The 21,656-nt window shown below is 51.4% G+C and overlaps 1 protein-coding gene across 7 annotated transcripts in view; it reads right to left on the reverse strand.

The window, feature by feature from the left end:
- Nucleotides 1-230: 230 nt before the first annotated feature.
- SRC (SRC proto-oncogene, non-receptor tyrosine kinase) overlaps nucleotides 231-21,656 on the reverse strand; it is a 72,331-nt gene continuing 50,905 nt past the window's right edge. For 4 of the 7 annotated variants that reach the window (XM_073309677.1, XM_073309678.1, XM_073309679.1 and 1 more), the window contains 10 exons: nucleotides 20,649-20,681; nucleotides 19,344-19,442; nucleotides 18,286-18,389; nucleotides 12,887-13,036; nucleotides 11,517-11,672; nucleotides 10,701-10,880; nucleotides 9,757-9,833; nucleotides 8,457-8,610; nucleotides 7,410-7,541; nucleotides 231-6,923 (listed from right to left, as the gene is read on the reverse strand). In XM_073309677.1, coding sequence (XP_073165778.1) covers nucleotides 6,715-6,923; nucleotides 7,410-7,541; nucleotides 8,457-8,610; nucleotides 9,757-9,833; nucleotides 10,701-10,880; nucleotides 11,517-11,672; nucleotides 12,887-13,036; nucleotides 18,286-18,389; nucleotides 19,344-19,442; nucleotides 20,649-20,681 — 1,294 coding nt within the window. In that variant the 3' untranslated portion in view covers nucleotides 231-6,714. Of the gene's footprint in view, nucleotides 6,924-7,409; nucleotides 7,542-8,456; nucleotides 8,611-9,756; nucleotides 9,834-10,700; nucleotides 10,881-11,516; nucleotides 11,673-12,886; nucleotides 13,037-18,285; nucleotides 18,390-19,343; nucleotides 19,443-20,648; nucleotides 20,682-21,656 lie in introns of those variants that run through there. The other 3 variants (XM_073309682.1, XM_073309681.1, XM_073309683.1) reach the window with 2 other exon arrangements.

Below are 21,656 nucleotides of genomic sequence, written 5' to 3' on the forward strand. Positions count from 1 at the left end.
TGGGCCAGAGGCCAGCTACCCAAGTAGTGTAGAACATCCTAGCTCCATTAAGGTCAATAATAGATATACCAATGAGTGCCAGCTAAAGTCTGGCCCGAGATCTGTAAGAGGTGCTCAGATATTACAGGGCGGCGCTCATGTTTGTTACAGGACGTGCAGTGGCATGGAAGGCTCCCCACTAGTGCACACACAAAAAGCCGATCTTTTCATTCATACACAAGATACAACGCTTTTTTAGTGAGGTCTGTGTGTTTAATCAGACAAACTGCAAAGTATTTACACCAATATCAGAGTTTCAAAGAACCCCCGTGTCCCCCTCCACAAATCTGGGGACTTGAGGTTTTTCCAAAAAGTTTTATTATTTAAAAAAAAAAAAGGAGGGGGGGAAGAACTAGATAGTTAGACACTCAAAAGGCAGTGGGGTGGGGAGCAGGGAAGAGAGGCAGATCACTTTGTTCTCTGCATAGTCAGCAGCCGGAGATTTTACAAAACACTGTTAACAAGTTACAATAGCAGAAGAATACCTTCTACGGTGTTATTTATTTCCCTGAATCAATGCAAAAGAGCATCAGACTCATTAGGTAAAGAGATTCCTCTTCAGTTTATTGGCTTAAAAAGTAAAATTGGCAAAACACACTGGTGCGAGAGGACAGTCTCCCCATCCTGCTGTCTCCAGGGTATTAGTGGGTTCCAACGCCAGTATCCAGCCCTGAGACATGAGAGGACCTAGGGTTTGTCATGTCCACACATAGGAGAGTTACCCTGCTCTACCATACTCGAGATCATGCACAGTGGAGAAGGGTTTACTCTGAACCTGGGACAAAAAAAGAATTGAAGGAATCCTGCTCTATTCTTCTTCAAAGCTCGCCAAAGACAGGGAACAACAGCATCCCGTGTTCACTTACATTATTGATCGTCATTATTGCTACACCAGCTGTGGTAAAATCAGACAGAGCTGGAAACAACCAGTATTCAAGTCATTCTGTTCCCCCATCTTTCTTTGAAAAACGTACATATTGAAAAAAAGTCTTTTCGGGCTGTACAGCTGCCGTTGCCTCCCCTCCCCAGCTCCCGCCAGCCTGCTGGGTTTCAGCATATTCCAATTTTTGTTTCTGGAGCAACGATTTCTTCTTGGTGGTAGGTGTGTAAAGTTATATCAATTATACAAGCATCACTGGCACAACACACGCTTAATGTCCCCTCCCCCACATACACTTTCTCTGCATGTTAGAAACCTTACCAAAAATGGGGACGGGAACCTGATCTCGCTAGAAATGAGGATTTCTCCCCAACTGCTCAACGTCGGCAAAAAGACACAGAACCTGACAAAGGGAGCGAGAGTCCTGGCTCATGAATGCAGCAATCTCGCCACAGCAACTTTTATGCTGTGCAGAAAAACTAAAAGGTCCAAGTCCAAAATTCATTTAAAAGACTACAGAAGATTAACCTTCTTCCAACCAAGAAAGGTAGGAACTTTTCTTGGAGAGGAGTGGAAACTCAGCTTTTTCGAGAGAGAAGGAGAGAACCAGGTTTAATAAATTAAGAGTGAGATGCAGGGCTGGGTTTGCATTTTCATCAGTCCCATTTTCCCTGAGCTCCTAGGGGGGAAAAAAAAGAAAAAAAAATGCCTAAAAGGAAGATTCTTGTTTGGGTCACAGCATTTCTGGGAGAAAAGGAACCACCCCTTCCACCATGCCCAGGTTTGGAAGAGAATGGCCGTAAAGCTAAATTTCTAGCTGCATTTAAGGGGACAGGTTGGGAAGTCACAATGATCTCATCCCTCTGCACCTGCTTCTCCCCTGCTGGACTGGGAGGGTTTTATTCTGAGAGGCCAAGGCTGGGGCCACTTCAGTTAATGGGAGTTGTGTCCTGGATTTCCGTGGGGCCTGTACATGGCTGCAAGAGCTCAGGAGAAGGCGGCTTCCAAAAGAGTCTATAAGCCAGGGTGGAGTCACACGCCACCTAATTTTCTGACCCTAATGATTTTTAATCACAAAGTCATACCAGCAATACAGACCAGATACGTGAGTTAAAGATGATCTATAAATACCAGCACGGTTAGACTATCTCCCAAGGTTGCTTGCATTGTAGTATGACCAGCAGAGGTAGAGGGGACTGAAGGACAGATCCCATTGAAGCCAACAGGAGTTTTGGCACAGATGGCTGCAGAAGGAGGATTTAGCTCACATGCAGCCAGTCATCTCCATGAATGCCCCATGACACTTCTCTCACCCCACTAGCTCCACCTGGGGGATTCACCACTGCTGCTAAGACATTTCTGCAACTTGCGACTGTGATACACAAGGACCTGGCACATGGTGGTGGTTTGGCTCAATTGCCCTAAAGATGGGGAACAATCCCAACATTGGAAAAGCATTAGGGTCATGGAGGAAGAAAATGTATGGAAAAATACCAAACCCCATTTTGCTGCAGACCCCATCCTACAGGCTGGGGTGGTCGGGGGGGGGGGGGGCGGCACATCAGAATCAAATCACTTGCTTCCACTTCCAATGTCATGCGTAGCTGGGCCTCCTGCTTTTCAAGGTTTTTTTTTATCCCATGTGCTTCTGAGATTTCACTCTCCCCAGCTGGCATTTCTGCAGGGGAAGGATTTGTGCCTGCCCAGCACTCCTTACCACCCCCCCAGAAAAGAAGAAGTTCTCCTCCGCATCAAGAATGGGCATCTGAGCCAGACCAAACCCAGCCTTGGGCAGAATGGATCATTTCGAGCCATGATGCCAGCCTACAATTCTGGAGTCACTCTCAGCCAGCGTGCCAAAGCGCCCCACAGGGCAGATGCCACCTAAAGGAAGCAATTAGGAGAGCACCTGTTTGGGACAGCTAAACTCTTTGAATAATGCATGGACTAAGTGGGCCACACGTTGGGCTTAGAGCATGGTCCCTCAGTTGCCAAAGGGATTTGGTCCGTGGGGATTTTTGGCACACTGAAGAGCATCCAAAAATACAGACAAAAACGAGCGAGTGATGACAATAACCAAAGCCTTGCGGGCAAATGGCAAAGAATTCCAGTTACATCCAATTGCAGACACGAGCGTTACCTTAGAAAAAACACATGCAACTAATTCAACAGGCGAGTCGAGGGCTATGTACAAAACCAGGCTATTTTACAGCTCGTTAGACATTCTCCCTTTTAAGAAGCCATTACCCCACAGAAAGCTGCTGGGCTTCCCCAGTTGAACAGCGTAACTTTGCTACAAAGAGGCAATTGAAATAGGGCTTCGGTGGCTGCTTGGGTTTTCTAGTTTGTTTAAAGAATCACCCATTATGAGGGGAAGGCAGGAGCGAGATCGGTCATTGAAAACGGTCAAACTCAGAAGCATTTCCAGCCCCTGTATGTGGCATAGGAGAGGGCAGTCCTGCGGCCCCCTTCTGCCACCCCACCGAGCACCCTCCCTTCGAGAGGTTGGCCAAGCGCATCTCGGTCCTGCTCCAAGGACGGGCCCACACCACATGGGGCTTTATGACTGGAACTCATTTAGAACGAGGAAATCCTTAAGGAGAGAGCAGATGGGACCTCGCCTGGCGTATTTGGAGACCTGGGCCGAAGACCAGCCAGCTGTCTTGGCCAAGGATGGGGCAGTGTCTCTCGCATTCTCTCCTGTCTTTGGCACAGCACCTGCCCATTAATGACACTTTGCCCACATGGGCACCATTTGCTATTCCACCCACCTCCCCGTCTCTCTCATTCGGACATTCCAGGTCCACCTCAAAGAGGGATAAAAGCAGCGTGGAGCCTTTCTTCTGCAGCCAAATGAGAAGTGGGCCTGCTGTTCCTTTGGCAGGGCTTTGGCCTCACCTCCAAAACGGGGGTGCACGCTGCCAGCACGCAGCTGCATTAGGGCACCTTACTAACAGGGAGGGAGCCCCATGACATTCTGGAGTTCACGAGAGTTGAGGTTTCCTCCCTCCTTCCACCACTGAAGAGAGTGGTCCTTTTGCTTAGCACAGTCACTGAAAGGCCAGGCTCATTCTCCATTTTAACACTTCCCGCTGTAGATCTCAGCACAGCAGTCCTCCCTTGTCCATTTGGGACCAGTATCTGAGACACAGATCATTCATTTGCAGTGTTGTCCTAGAGTGCAACTAATGACCTGCATTCAAGTGCTGGGCCAGCCCAGCTCTTACTGCCCTGCATACAATCCATCCATCTGCCTGTCAGCTAAAAGCAGATGGAGAGTTATCTCTTGACCCGTGGCTACTGTAATCTCTCCTGCACCATGACTAACTTGGCTGTAAATAGCCTATTAGCTTCTCTGTCAGGGTAAGGGTCACCAGAAAACTCCCCTTGACAGCAGCTTGAGCTAGAACTGGTGTCTGAATCTGCCTTCCACCAGATCTCTCCACCTGAGGAGACAGCAGGAGAGAAGAGATGATCAGCAGTGATCTGGCAAGAAGGGATTCCTTAGAGATTTTAACAACTATATACACACAGGGCAAAGCTTGCAAACTTAAGTCTGCTGTTTATTCACAAGCCTGATGAAAAAATACAACCAGCCACTTGTGTGTTAGCTGCTGTCAAGGCAGCCTCTGCTACCTGGCTGCATAAATACAAGCATGGAAGCCACACATGCACCATCAGAGAGCGTTAACTGGGAGCAACAAGCTGTTTGCTGAAGAAAGTACATAGGATCCAATCCCACAGAGTGCTGAGCAACCTGAGCTCCCAAGGATTTCAGTGGGAAGTGAGGGCTCTTAGCACCTCACGGAATCAGGCCCTTCCTCCTCCCTTTCCCCACCAAGGCTTAGAATAGAGATTTTGCAGGATTTCTGCATTCAGGGGCCCAAGGCCAGCTTGCAGCAAGGGCACAACTAGGCCAGACACCAATACACAATGAGGCAAGGAGGTTGCTTCCCTACCTTACCATGCTGCACACAGAGCAGGTACAAAGATCTCACCAGGATTCCAGAAGATCTCAGCTCTAGCTGCTGAAGAATGGGGTTGAGTAGAAGCCCTGAACTAGTGATCTTCCCCATGGGAGCCCTTTCCCAGACCCTCACCTGCACCCAGAGAAAACAGCCATGGAAGCTGGGCTAAAGCAGGAGACTCCACAGTTTTAACTTTTAGGCAGGGTCTGGAGTTTAGGTGATGCCCCCTGTAGCTCAAGACCTATTATGGAGTGAAGATGGAGGGGAAGGCCCCTCTGCTCTCAGGCAGAATGGAGACTTCACCTCTACCCCAAATGCATCCATAAGTAGTTCTTGAAACCATGCCCCCATGGAATGGGTGATGCTCTCCCAAGCTCAGCAGCCTGCGGAGGATAAGACAATGGGGCATGGCCAGGGCCCCAATTCCCTAGGTAAGCCAGCTCCACATCAGGCCTTGATTCAGACAAAAAGAGCCCTTTGCTGGGCAGAGGCTTTCCTGACTGTGGCAGAGCTGGCATGAACACCAAAGTGTCCCAAGAGTGACCGACCCTGCTTCTCTGGCACTATAAACCTTGGAGTAAACTAAGATGCAACTGAATGAGTGGAATGAGGAGAGGTAGGGAGGGTCTGGCTAGGTGTTCTCCACATGTGCTGCTTAGGGTGGTGGCTGGAAGACCAGGGGTACTTCATTGAAGAATACCCCTCAAACAATAGGGGGTTGGCAGCAAGGGTAGGAAGAAGGAGGGGTATCCTGCCCCATTGGCATTTGCCTTAGTGTGTCTCTAAGAAGTAGTCATCTAGATTAAAGGTTCCCTTTGCTGGGTCAGATGAGACTGGAAGACAGAAACCTGCAGCTCATGATCTAACATGGTCCTGAAACAAGTCAGAAGTCACTAGCACCATGAGCAGCAACACTGAACCCCAGTGCAGCTGCATGTGCAACTCAGCCATGAAGTCCTTCTAGCTCTCCAGTAGAACCTCGCCCAGGGAGAAAAAGTCACCTCAAGAGCCTCCAGGTCTATATGGCACAGTCAGCATCCCTGATCCAAACTCACTTGTGCCTGGGACCTGCAGCAAGGCAAGGGGGCTGGGGCTGGTGTCTCAATGCCACAGCCCTGCACACCAGCAGGATGGGGCAGTGGAGACTGAGTCATGCGAGCACTGAAATGTGAATGTCCTCTCTGGAAGAGTCTCTCAGTCTGAAACCACAAACACTCCTGTACCGAACTGCAGCCAAGTCTGCTCTGGGAACAGGCGTAGGGAGCAGAGAGGTATGGGGGAACCTTGTGCTGGTTTAAAAGAAAAAAGAGAAAGGCTGGAAGCTGCATGATCGGAGATTGAAAGGTGTCCATCTGTAGCACTAGCATCCAGTCCCAGCAGATCCAAGCGTTCCAGTGAGGAAGTCTAGGTCATTGTTAGACAGAGGTTGTCTAATGCCTTTCATTGCACTTCAGAACTACTAGGAGGAAGACCCCTGAAGGTCCCTCCAGCTTCTGCACAAACCTTCCCTCCTGGGTTTCTTCTGGAAAGGCTCCTTCTTCAACCCCCAGTCACTGCACACAGCCAATTCCCTTCAGACTCATCTCCAGGTCAAATGACCACACTTTGTTAAACACAGACCATAAATCAGTAATTAGTGATCAGGAGAACCCAGCCCCCCTCCACCTTGCGGGGCTAAAAAGCACCTAGTGCCACCCTCTGGGAGAAGGGCTAGTCACCAGAACCAGACTCTGCAAGGAGTTCCTGAGATGCCGCGTGTCTTGTGACATGTGCGTGGACACACCAGGAGGAGAGCAAGGTCTTTGGCACCAGGAGCCATCCCCAGGTCTATAGGTTCTCGCCTGGCTGGTACTGGGGCTCTGTCGACGTGAAGTAGTCCTCCAAGAAAGCCTGCAGGTACTCGAAGGTGGGCCTTTCCTCTGGGTCCTTCCTCCAACACTGGCACATCAGATCGTGCAGCGATTCGGGGCACTCTGGAGGACAGGGCATCCGGTAGCCACGTTCCACCTGGTCCAGCACTTCCCGGTTAACCATACCTGATAGCCAAGAGAGGGAATAGTGAGACATACCAAGGCTAGCTGACTTGACTAAAATCATGTAGCTAGTCTGTGACAGAGCTAGGAACTGAACCTTGATCTTCTGCTAGCTAGATCTTCCTCAGCCCTAAATACAGCCAGTCACTCACTCCAAGCATGAATGGGAGGAGAACTTGATCCAAGGCAGGAGGTGTGGGGCTTGACTCAAGGCTCAGAGAACGTCTTCTTCCAAGTACAAGATCCCCTCAGGTCTTTCCCACCATGGGGAAGGCCTCATTATCCACCCCCATCCCTAATCAGTGGCAGAAACCCCACAGCAAGTTTCTCCATTGAGGAGAGGAGCCTAGGAGTCACCATGGCAACTTAGACAGAACACTACTCCATAGATCAGCTGGGATCTGCCACAGCCGGAGCGGATATCAGAGCCTGCAGTGGCCAGCGACTGCATAGGACCTCTTGGTGTCTACAGTCGGTACCTACTCTTACCTGGGTATGGCACTCTGCCCTTAGTGGTCAGCTCAGTCAAGAGGATTCCAAAGGACCAGACATCTGACTTGATCGTAAACCTGCCATACAAAGCAGCTTCTGGGGCTGTCCACTTAATGGGGAACTTGGCACCTAAGCAACAGAGATAGAAAATAAGATTCAGATGCAATCACCCTGTATGTCCACTAGAGGAGCCTACACGTGGAGAACGGAGGGATAGTGATACCACAATGGGTGTGAGCTGAGAGCTACTCTAGGTGGGAGGTTTCACCAGCCGGACTTGCAGACCTCCGTTCAGAGGACTAGGCTACAGAACTAGCACTGGAGAAAAGTAATGTCTGCCCCATCTGCAGTCCGTGGCACTAGTGATTGTGATTGCTTCCCCTCTCACCCCTTACAGGGACAGCAAGTACCTTATTAAGTTTCATACCTAGGCGGGGACAGAGCCTGCATCAGGAGTAAGTCTGAGCATAAGATGGGGTCCCAAGTCCCATCCCCTTCACTTTTCAATAGCACCAGCAGGGAAGGGTGGGTAGAAGCAGGTGAACGGGAGTTAAAGTGCTGGTTTAAAAGTACACAGTATGGAGCAGCAGGGTCACACCATACACATCCGAGTACAGGAGTGAGACTGCAGACTCCTGAGGAGTGCTGGATCAAGAGCCCTGCACAGCTGTGTCCCTCAACACCTGCAGTCTGAGCTGTAGCTGTGCAGACTCCCTCACCGGCTTGGGACAAGGGATACTTCAGCCTTCATGCCCTGTTTAAGTACTTGGCACCTCTGCAGAGGCCACCCGTGCCAATGGGGCAATCTGCAGGGAACCAGACAGGCCCACAAACAGTGGCTGGAAGGAAACAATTTTGAGTCATTCCTGAGCTGGGCTGGGCTGGACTTGAACCTAGGAGCACATACCAATGGCTTGTGCCACCTTGCGCTCACCTGCCCTGCTCTGCAATGCTAAGCAGTTTGGGCCTCACTCATTTCCATTTTCCACAGCTTCCTTTGACACCCGCACATAAAGGCAATGCGCACCCTCCCACTCCCCATACCTTGCCTGGCTGTGTATTCGTTGTCCTCAATCAGCCGGGCCAAGCCGAAGTCGGCTACCTTGCACACCAGGTTTTCCCCCACCAGGATGTTGGCAGCTCGGAGATCCCGATGGACGTAGTTCATCCTCTCCACATATGCCATTCCAGATGCGATCTGTAGCCCACACATGGGACAGTGCGCAGAGAACGTTAGATGCTACAGGACACAGTTTGCCCAAACACTAGACCTCACAACTGTGCTCATGTGAATGCAGAGCTGCTTGCAGCTGCGCTCTGGGCATGGTAAACAGTTGGCACTCCAGCAGCATCCTGGGAGGCTCTGGCTGAGGTGGAATGGAGGTGGTAAAGTGGCAACCCAACATCAGCCCGGGGGCTGGGCCACACTGAGCTGATAGGACTTGGAAGGGTCTTGGAGTTATTTTGCAACACTTCGTCAGGCCAATGCAGGTTTGTGGCCATAAATAAGACACCGATGGGGGAGAAACAAAAGCCTGGCAGTGATGAGGGATTTTCTTCTCCGAGATTCTATGTGAAATACCGCACAGAGCCCCAGACTAGGGTCCTTTTCTATAGCAGCCTTTTCTATAGCAGGTCAGGGCACTAAAACCTGATAGGACCGGTCCAGTGGCAGGAGCCAAGCTAGGGACGATAGCTGCTTTTTGTTTCTGTGTATGCACCATAGACTCAGGGCTACAGATCTAGCACAGGATCCCTCACAGTTTTCCGGAGTACATCTCTAATTTGGTGACCCTCCAGAGCCCTATAAATCTGCTTAGGGCAGGCTGCTATTGACCTTTCACCACGGAGGTTGCCATAACACCAACAGCTGCTGGCAAAGACCCCAGAAGGTAGGCGATCCAAAGTCTAGCACTTTATGGCTCTGGCTGTGCCCTGACCAGCCAGTTCCCAGGCCTCGCTTGAGAGCGCAATTGTGGCAGAGAAACAGAAAGGAGATAAGGGCAAGTGGGACAGAGGCCCTCCCATTCTGAACAGATTCTTCCTCTCTTCCCCGCCCACCCTGCCCCCATGGGATTGCTGGCTTTGGATCAGGTTATCCCCAAATTCAGAGGACAAGGACATCTGAGGCAGCGCCTCAAACTCTGGAGGGCATTTCACTTTGGTGCTAGTAGATTCCTGTTGGCCTTGGATCGCACTCATGAAGGCTAGTATGATGGTCCTGTCCTCTCTGGCAGCTGGAGCCCCACACCCTACCCAGACCAGGCCCGAAGTCCAAGGGCCACAGCAGCCAAGAAGATAAAAGGGAAATTCAAACTGCAGCTCTCCATTGAGCCAGACCCACCTGAGCTGCCATGTCCACCAGCTGGGGCAGCCGCAGATACTTGCCCATCTCCCCCTTCAGGAAATCCAGTAAGCTCCCTAGGGTGGAAAGGCACAACCATCAGCTGCAGTTAGGAAGGAGCAGACACCAGACTCTCGGCCACTTGATGGTGTTTGAGCAGAATAGCAAAGAGGTGTCCTCATGCAGCTGCCCTTGGAGTTAGGAGATGATGGGAAGGGGGCGGGGTGAGGAGTCTTGTGCTAAGCCAACCTGTAGCCACCTGGGATTTCATTGCTCTACATCCACTTGGAACACCATGGCAACAGTAAGGGCAGAATCCAAATTCTCCTGCTCCAAAAAGCACAGTCCCCTGCCTGCTGAGCTGAAGACCAATCTGTTAGCGGGATGGGGCCTATGACACATTGAGCAGCTCCGGTTCCATCCAGGAGAGGGCAGCAGAGTGGGAACATTGTGAGGCAGGAAGTTCCAGCCCAGAACTGGGTGTGGTTATTCCTCTCTTCACAACCTGTGCCCTCCCCCTCCTCAGTCAGCTCCCAAGCAGGCCGTTTCCTTACCCCTCTGCGCTCTAGTGGGCCCCAGCTCCCTTAACTCTATCCCTTCTAGTCGGGAACACTGCACATTGCCCATGGCAGGTGCCGCCAGTAAATCTCCAACACGCCTCCTATGGAGGAATGGGTAAGACTGCTCAGCTGGCTAGGTCTCCACCTCCGCCCACTAGGATCCGGCTTTCCATGTATGGGAGCACTATGGAATCAGTCTTAGGGGAGAGATTCCTTCCAGCTCCCTCAGGTGGCTGCATCTTGCTGCTGCCGGTGGCCAGTGCAGCTTGCCCTACGCGCTTCTCTCTGCTCACACAGTAGGTTCAGTTTCAAATAGGAAGCAGTTCCTCAGTTATCAGAGCCTATGACTGCCCCAGCCCTATCCCCTGGGTGCCAGGCACTGACCTTTGCTCATGTACTCCGTTACAATGTAAATGGGCTCCTCTGACACCACCGCATACAGCTGAACCAGCTTCTCATGTCGGAGTTTCTTCATCACCTGGGCCTCCTGCAGAAATGCCTCTGGAGACATGGTGCCGGGTTTCAGAGTCTTTATGGCCACCCGGGTGGTGCCATTCCAGGTCCCTGGAGCAGAAGCCAGAGACAGTTTATGAAGCAGCCCCTGGCGGATTAGGCGCTGCCTTTACAGGCGCTCACCTAGCACCCCGCCTTCAGGGGCGTGGTGCCCAGCACCCAGTCACCCCGGCACAGCCGGATTATGCCATGACACACTATCAACAGGATGTGCAGGGATGATGCTGCACCAGGCGTGGAAGCCCAAGTGCATGAGCCTGACTAGCACAGGGAGAGCTGCGGACTTCACCGCGCCCCACCCGACTTCCGACACATCAGCATTCCTTGGCCAATGCTCAGTGCACTGGCCACAATCCACGGGTCTCTGCCGGTGCTAGAAGTTATTCCCTCCCATCCCATTTATACGGCCTATTTGGTGGGCAGAGATGCTCCCTCAGAGTGCCCTGGGGGGCACTTTCAGCGCTGGGGAAGCTTTGCATCACTCCAATGGTGGGAGACACCAGCCAGGAAGGAGAGATTACTCAAATCGCTGCAAGGAATAACGAAGGCTGAAATGCCTATTCTCTCATCCAGCCCTGGCTGTCAGAAATCCAGCTGGCTCATTAAGAAGTCAAGATGAGCAGACACTCCATGGCCCAGGCACCTGCTGCCACTGCCGTAGGCGTGTGTGTTTGGAGGAATCCTTACCCATCCACACTTCTCCAAAGCAGCCTTGCCCCAGTTTCACCTCCAGTCGCAGAGACTCCCTGGGGATTTCCCAAGCATCCTTAGCAAGTCCTTGAGTTTGGGGCTTGGCAGTTGGGCACACGTTTGTGAGACGGTGGCACAAGCCATCAGCATGTTCTGGCAAGGGGGAAGATAGACAGGCATCGGGGGAGTTTAGATAGACGACATCTTCACCAGAAGTCCTGCCAGCCTCAAAAGCTGCAGAGTCTGTTCTGATCATCATCCCTTTCCTTCTTACTTAAAATCCCATTATTTGGCTCTTCTCCATTTTATTTCAGTGGGAAGGGTGCCTGGGACCCTTTTGCCTAAAGTGCTACAATCCATGTGGAAGACAACATCCCCTGCCCACTTCAAATGGGGCCTGCCATTCACTGCTTACCTGCTAGGCATTTAGGCCATAGGTCTCTAGGGGGTTGTTCTCTGCATTGCAGATGGGAGGGAGAAAACGGTCTTCCTTCCTTGATAATTTCCCTCCTAACATCTAGTATCCGTCTCCCCTGCTGAGATGCGCCATCTCCTTAGGAGACAAGGGCTAGAGAGGAGGGAGCCTCACGTTTACTCATTCTATCTAAAATCACCAAGTCTCCTGGCATCCTGTATGTTTTCAGGGAAGTGGAAACAGACCTTTGGCTTCTCTTTTTGATTGCTCGACCTGCCAAAATGAAGGCCCAGGCCTCTCACCCCTACCACAATGCAGCCCTAGGGCTTTCTACACTGGGGATTTTTTTATTGGCAAAGTTACCCATCATTGCTAACAATGGTGCAGCTGCGTCAGTGGTAGCTTGGAAGGAAGCACTAAGATAGAAGAGATCAGCAGCCCGGTCTAAAAAACCTGATCAGAGCAAGTCTAGAGTGACACAGTGTTGAATACCAGAAGCTGCAGGAGCCTTGTCCACACCAGGGTCCCACCACTGCAGCCACTTAGGGAGCTGCACCAATCTTCTCCCCCCTCCCCATTGCCAAGAGGGAGGCAGACAGAGCCTCAATTCACATGCAAGGCGTACATCTCTGTGCCTCCGTACACCCCCCTCGGATGTCTCTATCTCCTTCTCCCACTCTCAATGCTGTGCTTTTACCAGGCTGTTCCACAGGTCCCATACACTCGCCCTAACCTCCAGCAGCCTCTCTCCCCTCCTTCAAACCCAACTCTTGGGGCAATACACCCTCTCCTCCATCACTACTAACCCACAGGCCCTGGTTTTCCTGAGTGGCTGTCCCAGGCCTGGCTACACTTTACTTTGCATAGGCCATAAAGGAATGCAGGGCAGGGAATGGGTTCAGCTGCATTCTGTACAAATGCAGGGCGCAAATACTGATCTCTCGACACCTACTGGAGTAATACGCCACCAGCTGCTGCAGGTTGTTGAACTGCGTGCGAGAGGTGATGTAGAAGCCACCACTGTCCAGCTTGCGGATCTTGTAGTGTTTCACGTTGAGCCCCTTGGCGTTGTCAAAGTCAGAGACCGAGAGGCAGTAGGCACCTGTGGGGAGAGCAAGTGCACCTCAGTCCTCCTGCCCTGGTTATGCCCAGGCCCTTGAGGGAACACTCCAAGAGCAGCGGGAAAATGACTGAGTAGGGTACATTAAAAGCGCATGTCTCCTTCCTCTGAGGTTTATAGAAAGGGAATGGTGGGGTCGGGGCCTGGGCAGGGGCACTCATGCTCTTTAGAGATGTAACTCGGTTGATGTGTCATTCTAAGACTGGGACAAGTTGAATAACTCTAAGGTAGCCAGTGTGACAGAGTAAGACAAGGGGAGAACCAATGCAAACAACTATTGGTTGCACGTTGCTTTCTCCCTGGTGCTGTACAGCCGCAGGGCATGGGAATACACACAGCCTTGCGTACAGTCCCATCCCGCTGGGAAGCCTTGATCCTGTGTCCCTGGAAGAGATTCTGGACATGCCAGTGCAACAGGACGGCAACTTCACAGCAGGACCATGGGGAGGGTTGGGGGAAATCGAAGTGTAGAGGCATCATGTCCTTTGAACAAAGCAGCAGGCAAGGCCAACTCCAGTTATGTTTGCTGAAGCAGTGAGGCTGTCAAGCGCCATAAGCTAACCAGTGTGGGATCAAGAGAATACTTGGAGATGGGAGACCACCACAGAACACCTAGACACTAAGGCAGTGATGCTGGTGATTTACTGCCCTGTCAGTGCCAAGCCAGTGTCCCAGCGTGGTGCTAGGATGCACTGTGGGGCTTGTCAGAGATGTCATGGATGAAACATAAGACCTGGCATTACGCCATCACAGGAGGTCCAACGGCAGTATAAGATGGGGTTATTCACCCTCAGTGTCTTGGGAGAAGTGTCAATTCGTGTGTTTACATTCCACCTCCCTAAATTCCCCCCTGCAGTTTCTCCTGGATACTGTTCCCTCACTTCCAGCAGTACTATACAGCAGTTTAGGAAAGGTGTTCCCAGATAGCACATTCCACCCCAGAGTTCCACAAGATCACACGTATCCATCACACCTACTCATATAGGTGTACCCCTGACTACTTCTCTGGCCCATACAGCACGTAATCTTTGTGGATTGGCTTAAGGCAGCAAAATGAGACTGGAGGGGAAGAAACGTGAAATGAGTAGCACCAAAATGAGGAGTACACAAAAGGGCAGGCACAAAAACCAGCCACTTCCCTTGAAATGGGGACATTGCTCTTCAGTGGAACGTACAGGGAGATGCACACTATTTTGGTGAGGTGTCTAGGATCAGCTGGCCCTGCCATCACCTCCCTGTGGGGAAGTGAGAGTAAGAGGAAAAAGGTGCCTCCCTGTGTGATTCCTGGATGCGGTATGAATAGGAAGAGACCCTGCTGGCTTACAGGAGCAAAGCTGCGAGGGGAAACAGCTGGCAAAAGGGAACATGACCTCTGGAGTCTTGCTAGGGCTGGTTGGGTTGGCAACAGGGCAAGCAGCCATGTGAGAGGAGCAAAGATGAATGCACGACTGGGGAAGGCTCCAGATAACAACAAAAGCAACAAAGGAGGAATCTGCCTCGGCAGGAACCAGCCGAGTCCCAATCACCAAAGAGGGGAATAGCTGGATTGTGGGAGCTGGAAGGGTGGGGAGGAGAGCAAGCAACCGGAGGGCTCCAAGCCCCCTCTTTCTGAGAGGAAGTAAGAATGTGCTGCGCTGCCATAGTACCTCAGATGGGTCATTGCTAGATACGAGCGTGACAGACCCCTCAGGCTAAAAATCATGTTTAAAGCCAATCTCAATTTTCTTCATCAGCTTCTCAAAGGAAGGGCCCAGATTAATTCCCAAACCCCAACCCCCTCCAGCTTTGGAGGGCATTGGATTCTGGAGCTCAGTGGGGGCTCCAGCTCAGCTCTTCATGCACCGGCCCAGCACTGCCATGTTTAGGCTGCCAACGCTTCAGGGGATGGCTGGTGCTTTATTCATATAAACTGTTTTCACTGGAATAAAAAAAAAGAAAAAGAAAAAGAAAAAGATCATGCTGATTCTAAGAATTATTGAAGTGTTTTCAGGAGCTCCCAGACCTCCATTTGGGGTGAAAATTTGACCAGTGTCCTGTTCATTAACAGAAGCACCAACCCAAGTGTTCAAAAATGATGACTCAGCCCCCCCCGCAAGCCATAACATTTTTAAAAATAAAAAGAACCAAAAATCTATATGCCTTCTGATTCTTGAACCTTTGGGGGTGGGTGGACAGGTGGAACGGAGAGGAATCACATTTTCCAGTTTTTCTCCACAACCAGGAAGGGCTAATAAAACCACAAATGTTTAAACAAAATAACAACACCACATGACTCCAGGAGCTGGAGCTTCATTGTGAGTCTTGCAAGGGTGGGGCCTCAGGGCAGAGCAGGGGTGGAGTATCCACCCAGACAGGAGGAAGTCAGTGCCTGCGTTTCTTCTCACGCACTCCTACAAACAAGCCTGTGAATTAATCAAGCTATTATGGCTCCTATGGCCTGAGAGGGGAGAGTGTGCACGTGTTATTTCTATTTTTAAATGTCAGGGGGAAACGGGGGCTCCACCAGCACCCAGAATAGATGCGGGCACTCTAGGCAGGCAAGCAGGGTCAGTCCTGGCGAGGGAGCGGTTTGGACTCATTTCAGGGCAGAGAGGCCTCCACACACAAAAATAAAATTCGCAACTTGCATGACCTAGTGAGCTACTGGCAACCTGCTCAACAGACTTGTGCCATTGTGGAGCATCGAAAATCTGCCTCAACACAATCCAAACCAAGACGACTCTCAAGCAGTGAAATGTTCCAGGCTTCCTCTTTTTATTGGTTTAAATGGATTTTTTGCAGCAAGAGTCAGACAGACAGACTCCCTAGAGCAGGGGTGGGCAAACTACGGCCCACGGGCCGGATCCGGCCCCTCAGGGCTTTGGATCTGGCCTGTGGGATTGCCCCCCATGGTCCCTGGGGCTCCCGGAGCGGAGCGGCAAAGCATGGGGCCCCGGCAGGCAGATAGGGAGCCTGCCCTGGCCCTGGTGCGCGCCGCTGCCACCCTGGAGCCGCTTTAGGTAAGTGGCGCCGGGTTGGAGCCCGAACCCCTCCTGCACCCTGCCCCCCCAACTCCCTGCCCTAAGCCCCCTGCTGCACCCTGCACCCCAACCCCCTGCCCTGAGTCCCCGCTGCACCCCTCCTGCACCCCAACTCTCTGCCCTGAGCCCCATCACACCCTGCACCCTAACCACCTGCCCTGAGCCCCCTCCTCTGCCCCAATCCCTTGCCTGCACACTGCACCCCTTCCCACACCCCGCACTCCCTCCTGCACCCCAACCCCCTGCCCCGGACCTGCATACGATTTCCCCACCCAGATGTGGCCCGCAGCCCAAAAAGTTTGCCCACCCCTGCCCTAGAGCCCTGGCCTAATCCTTATTTGGGTGGTGACCCTCTGTTCACATAGGTTCTCCCGGTCGTTGAAGTGGGGGAAGTTAGTCTGAACTTCCCCTCCTGAACATGCTTTCCTGGAACTTGGGAGATGCAGAGCCAGGAACTGAGCTGCTGCAGACATCTCATGTGACCTTGATCAACTCCCTGGGCCTCAGTTCTGACTCTGCAAAATGGGGATAATCTCCCTTCTTCTAATTCTTTAAAGGCTAAAGCCTTCCCATGTTGTTTGTACAATGCCTGCCACACAGCCCTTGTGCAAGGCTTGGGCAAGATCTCGAGGCACTACAAGCATGACGACTGCGTAGCATTGCCACCTTCCACCCCAGAGATGAATGCACAACGGAGGAGGGGGAAGGGAGCCTGCTACACATAGGCTGACTTGGGCTACGCCGCGAAGAAAAGCCATGGAGATGTTGCAGCTCTGGCAGGAGATCGGGCTTTGAAGCCTAGGGATGGGGGTAGCTCCAGCCCACGTCTACACAGTTAATTTTTAATTCAGTGACCTGACCCCCCACGAGCCAGAGTCTGACCCAGGCTCCGAGACTCTCTGTGTAGACTCTCGCTGAGCTAGCTGCAGCAGCACAAGCAGCAATGAGCAGTGGCACGGGCTAGCTGCGAGGGGGACAAACCCGCTCCGGACCCCATGGGTACGAACTCAGGGCAGCTCGCCCGTGTTTCCACGGCTACACTACTTCTCGCGCACTAGCTCAATGAGAGCCAGGGTGAGCATGTCGACGCGCCCAGCTCCAAGCACGGACGGAGCCTACACCTGAAGCACATGGGACTCCATCTAGATGGGAGGTTGCTACGTAAGTTACTATATACCCCTTTTATACCAGTCCTAAACTTCACCATCCCACCCACCATCTTCAGAACATCTCACGTCAGCATGCAGAGAGCTGTTTGGGGCCTTGGATTGCACGCTCCAAACCAGCTTGGAGACAGCACCAGAATCCACTCATGTCAGAGACACAACATTCAGCCCCCCCTCCCCAGTTATCTTAACTAAATACCCCACCCCCAAGTCTCAATCTCTGTCTGACTCAGAGCAATTATGCTGCTTGCACTGAGTGCACCCAGGTCAGAGCAAAGCTGATGAAATCTTAGCAAGCACAAGCATGCAGGGCAGATGTAATTCACAGCCAGGCTCTCTGCCGATGCAGAGGCCACTGCTGCCCGGATATAGGCTAGCCTGCTCCGCCCCGCAGCCAGGTCCTCACACAGTATCCATGAAGCAGCTCAAGCTCAACAGCCCCTGGCACTATAGGAAGGAGGGAACGGCAGAGTTCCCCGTTGCTATTGGTTACCCAGCTATTCCCAGCTCAGTGACCCAGTTTCTGCACAGTTCTCCTGGAGGGGAAAAAAAATAAAAGAGGCGAGCACAAGATCGGAGATTGTTTACACCAGACTTTTCAATCCCACCCAGCTCTCAGCCAATCGGCTGGGGAAAGAGTCGGGGGAACCGCCCATTGGAACAGGCTGGCTGAGCAGGGACAAATTAAAAGCGCAAGGGTTAAAAGCAAGGTGGTCACCGATTAAGGGTCACCTTGATACAGGACAAGGATTCTGGGTGTACTGCAGACAGGCTGCCCCTCCAGGCATAGGATAGGGGGCACTTTAGGGGTTGTGCGCACAGAGAAGTGGGGGCCTCTCAGCAACTCCAGCTAGCATCTCCTCATTCTATCTTTGTGAGAGGAAGCGCAGAGCCTGGGGAGACGCCTGGACCCAGCAGACTGGCCACCCCACTGCCTTGTGCCTCCAGATCCTGACAGGAGCACCGTATAGGGATGGTTCTCCAAGACTTAACCACCCCATAGGCCTTCATCATGGACCTAAGCGCCTGCCGGGGATCCAGTTACCTTTGGTGGTTTCACTCTCCCTGACCAGGAAGGTTCCTCGGGGGTTCTCAGAATTGAGCAGGAGCCGCTCCGACTCCCGGCGAGTGATCTTGCCAAAATACCACCTGGAAGAGCAAGCAACAGATCAGCACAAGGAAAACCCCCTGGATTTAGACCCTCTTCATTAGTGCTACCACGTTTTAAAGAGGGATGCCCCAACATCCCCTCCCCCACAGCACTGATTGCTAGAACCAAGGGTTGCATTAACAGCCAGAGGCATTCGTCAGAGTTCTCAAATCCCAACAGCCAGGGATCTATTCGGAAAGATATAATTAGGTAAACAGCAAAAGCCTCTCCCCTCCCACCCCTCCAGAGCAATTCTGTGTCATAGGCAGTCACTTGTCTTTTTTAATTCAGGCGTCCCCCAGGCATCCCAGCCTAGTGTTACTCCAAGAACTCTGCCCCCCCGCCAGATGTGGAGCAGAAAGCGGGTGTTATTTTCACAGCACAGTGCAGGCTGCATGAGTGCCTGCAGCAGTGTTCAGATGGGAGTCTGTGTGATTTGGGGTTAGCCCTGTCTAGCCTTCCAGCATGGTGCGTGCAACCCGTCAGGGTAGATTTACATAAAAATTAGTGGTGCAGCCAATTGCACATGCCTAATTTGCACAGACCACGAGCGTGATTGCATACACAAATAGGGCCACTGCGGGTGCAAATGTGCCTATTGGCATGCTGCCCCTAATTTGCATAAGCAAATTAGTCAACATCTTGCATATGCAATTAAATGCCTATTTGGTCTAGGAAAAAAAAAAAAATCAGATTCTTTAGGGCCACATCTACTACACAGGCCATCCCTGGGCAGTTGCTCAAGACGGGTTTCACTGTATATGGCACAAAAACATATCTAGTCTTAACATTTGGCTTTGAGCATGTCTGAGGAAAACAACAAAATGTTTAACAGAGTGGCAACCTCAGAAAGCCCAAAGGCCTTTAGGAGGCTACAAAACATGTCGGAAAAAAATATACTTGGCAGGCTGTTTGCATTGTTCTTTTAAAGCATCTAAAAAGATTTCAATTACTCTTCAGCCTGGATGGAGTCTGAGGGTGCGACATAGTTACTGGGGATGTAGCCCGTTTGTCCTGTCGTGAGGGAGTGAGCCAGCCACCAGTCTCCTTCCCTGGAAGAGAAATAAAGAGAGACAGACATTCAGAAAGAGGAACTTCTCTAGCATCTGTCAACCAAGAGTGGACTCCCTAGGCTGGAGGTATTGCCAACAGGCAACCCAGCCCTTTCAGGGAGGTCACTGGCACCAGGGTTATTTCCAAGCTAGTTCTTCTGGATTGTTTTGCTTAGGTCACTGTTGGGTGCCCACAGCTTTACTGAACTGGGAGATGTTCAGAGACCCAAAGCTACAATCAGATTGGATTGAAACTGGATTTAGAGTCAACAGGGCAAGGGACAAGCTCTCGAAGGTTCAGGGCGAGTTAGTTCAGGTTGGGGGCTGGGGGCTGTGAGCCCTACTATATGTCCACCTTCCCATGTTTCCTGTGGTCATTAGTAGGGTTGCCGAGTCTCCAGGATTGTCCTGGAGTCTCCAGGAATTAAAGATGAATCTTTTTAATTAAAGATTGTTGTGTGATGAAACCTCCAGGAATACATCCAACCAAAACTGGCAACCCTACATTACAGATGAGCAGAGGAATTTGTTAGGCCACAGAAAGCATCACTCTTTGCTCTCAATATTATTTTTACCATCAACTACAACTGCTCCCCATGACAGTCACTAGAAATTCACCTTGAAGTACCCTCTCCAAGGGACCATTAGAACCCCGGGGGGCAATAGCCAAGCTGGCAGGGGAACTAATAACGGAGCTTTGCTCACAAAGGGCTGAGTCTAAGGTGCCGAGCACCTGCAATTCCCATCAACACGGGCGGGCGGGGGGGGAAGAGGATTTACAGTTGCTCAGCACCTTGATTTGGCCCTTGTTCTTTTGGGCTTGGATTTACTGCACGAAGCAAGAGGCAGAGTGCAGAACCCTCAACAGGCAGAGCTTTGGAAAGGGGTCTGTCCCTCCACAGCCACAAGAATCTAAGCATTTGCTTAGATATAGTCACTGACCATCATGACAGCCATGGCACCAAGTGCTCTAGGAAATATATTGGCAACAAGGGTCAAATTGCTCCGGTATCAGGGCACCCTAAGTTAATTCAGAAATGCCATTTGACCAGAGATTCCAGTGCGGATACCACGTTGATCCCATAAGGCATGCGATGGCCACGGTCACTGTGCGATCACTCTCACATACACACTCCACAGGTAATAGCCTTTTAAATAAGGAAACTCCTTACTTAAAAAGGCACATCAGATACCCATTGAAAATACCTTTGGAGCCATCTGAATTTGAACCAATTCTGTCTGAAGTGTGAAGCATTGGAAATCCCAGAGAGCAGAAAGAACAGGGAAGCAGAGAAGGAAAAGAAAAAGAAAAAGAAAAAAGCAGAATGACTGTGATAATAAAAAAAAAGTGTGCCAGAAAAGACGGCCAAACAAAGGAGACTTGTTTGTTATATGCAAATCACATAAAAGCAACAAGGAGGAAGAGAGGAAAAAAGGGGAGGGACAGAGCATGAAAAATAAATGATTGAGGCATGAACGTCACTTAGCAGGGCTTGAATGGCACTGCCATTTATTTTGGCGGCAAAACTCCTTTTGAATTCAGTGGGGAAAGGACGGTCATGATTGGCGTCAGGTTTCATGTAATCTCTCCCTATCAGTGATCCTGTATGAGGCGCTTACATGATTGGGTGAGGGGCTCTTCCAGCAGAAGTGGATCCAGGCACAGGTGCCGACTCTGTTCTGTGGGGAGAACCCACGGAAAAAATAGAGGGTGCTCAGCACCCACCAGCCACAGCTGTTTGGCACAAGATTGGCAGCTTGGGGAAGGGCAGAGAACAGCAAGCTGGGGCCAGGAAAAAGCGGAGCGAGGGCAGGGATGGAGCAGGGGATGTGGCCTCGTGGGAGGGGCCGGAGCAACCCTGGGGAAAAGTAAAAGTCGGTGCCTATGGATCCATGCTTAAGTATTGGGCTGCACGGGGAGCTCAGAGCTACTGCGGTGTTATCCCAGGAGTCACCTTAAGAAGCTGTCTCGGAGCTCAGTTATTCATGTGGCCGTGCACAAGTTGCTGGTGCAGCCCTGGTGAGATGCAGTACCCTAAGCTTTATGTGAAGTGAGCAAGAGGGAAGAGGTGAGGAGCAGGCTCCTGCTCCATGTGGTACGCGCTCCTCTCTCTCTAAAGAACTAACCCTGAAAGCACTCCAAATGTCAAGGTGGTTTGGAATGTCTTTATCTTGCAGAATTTCACAAGTGAAGCCACGGCTGCTGGGTAGGCA

The sequence above is a fragment of the Lepidochelys kempii genome, chromosome 13 (genome assembly GCF_965140265.1).
Source record: "Lepidochelys kempii isolate rLepKem1 chromosome 13, rLepKem1.hap2, whole genome shotgun sequence".
Taxonomy (NCBI): domain Eukaryota; kingdom Metazoa; phylum Chordata; order Testudines; family Cheloniidae; genus Lepidochelys; species Lepidochelys kempii.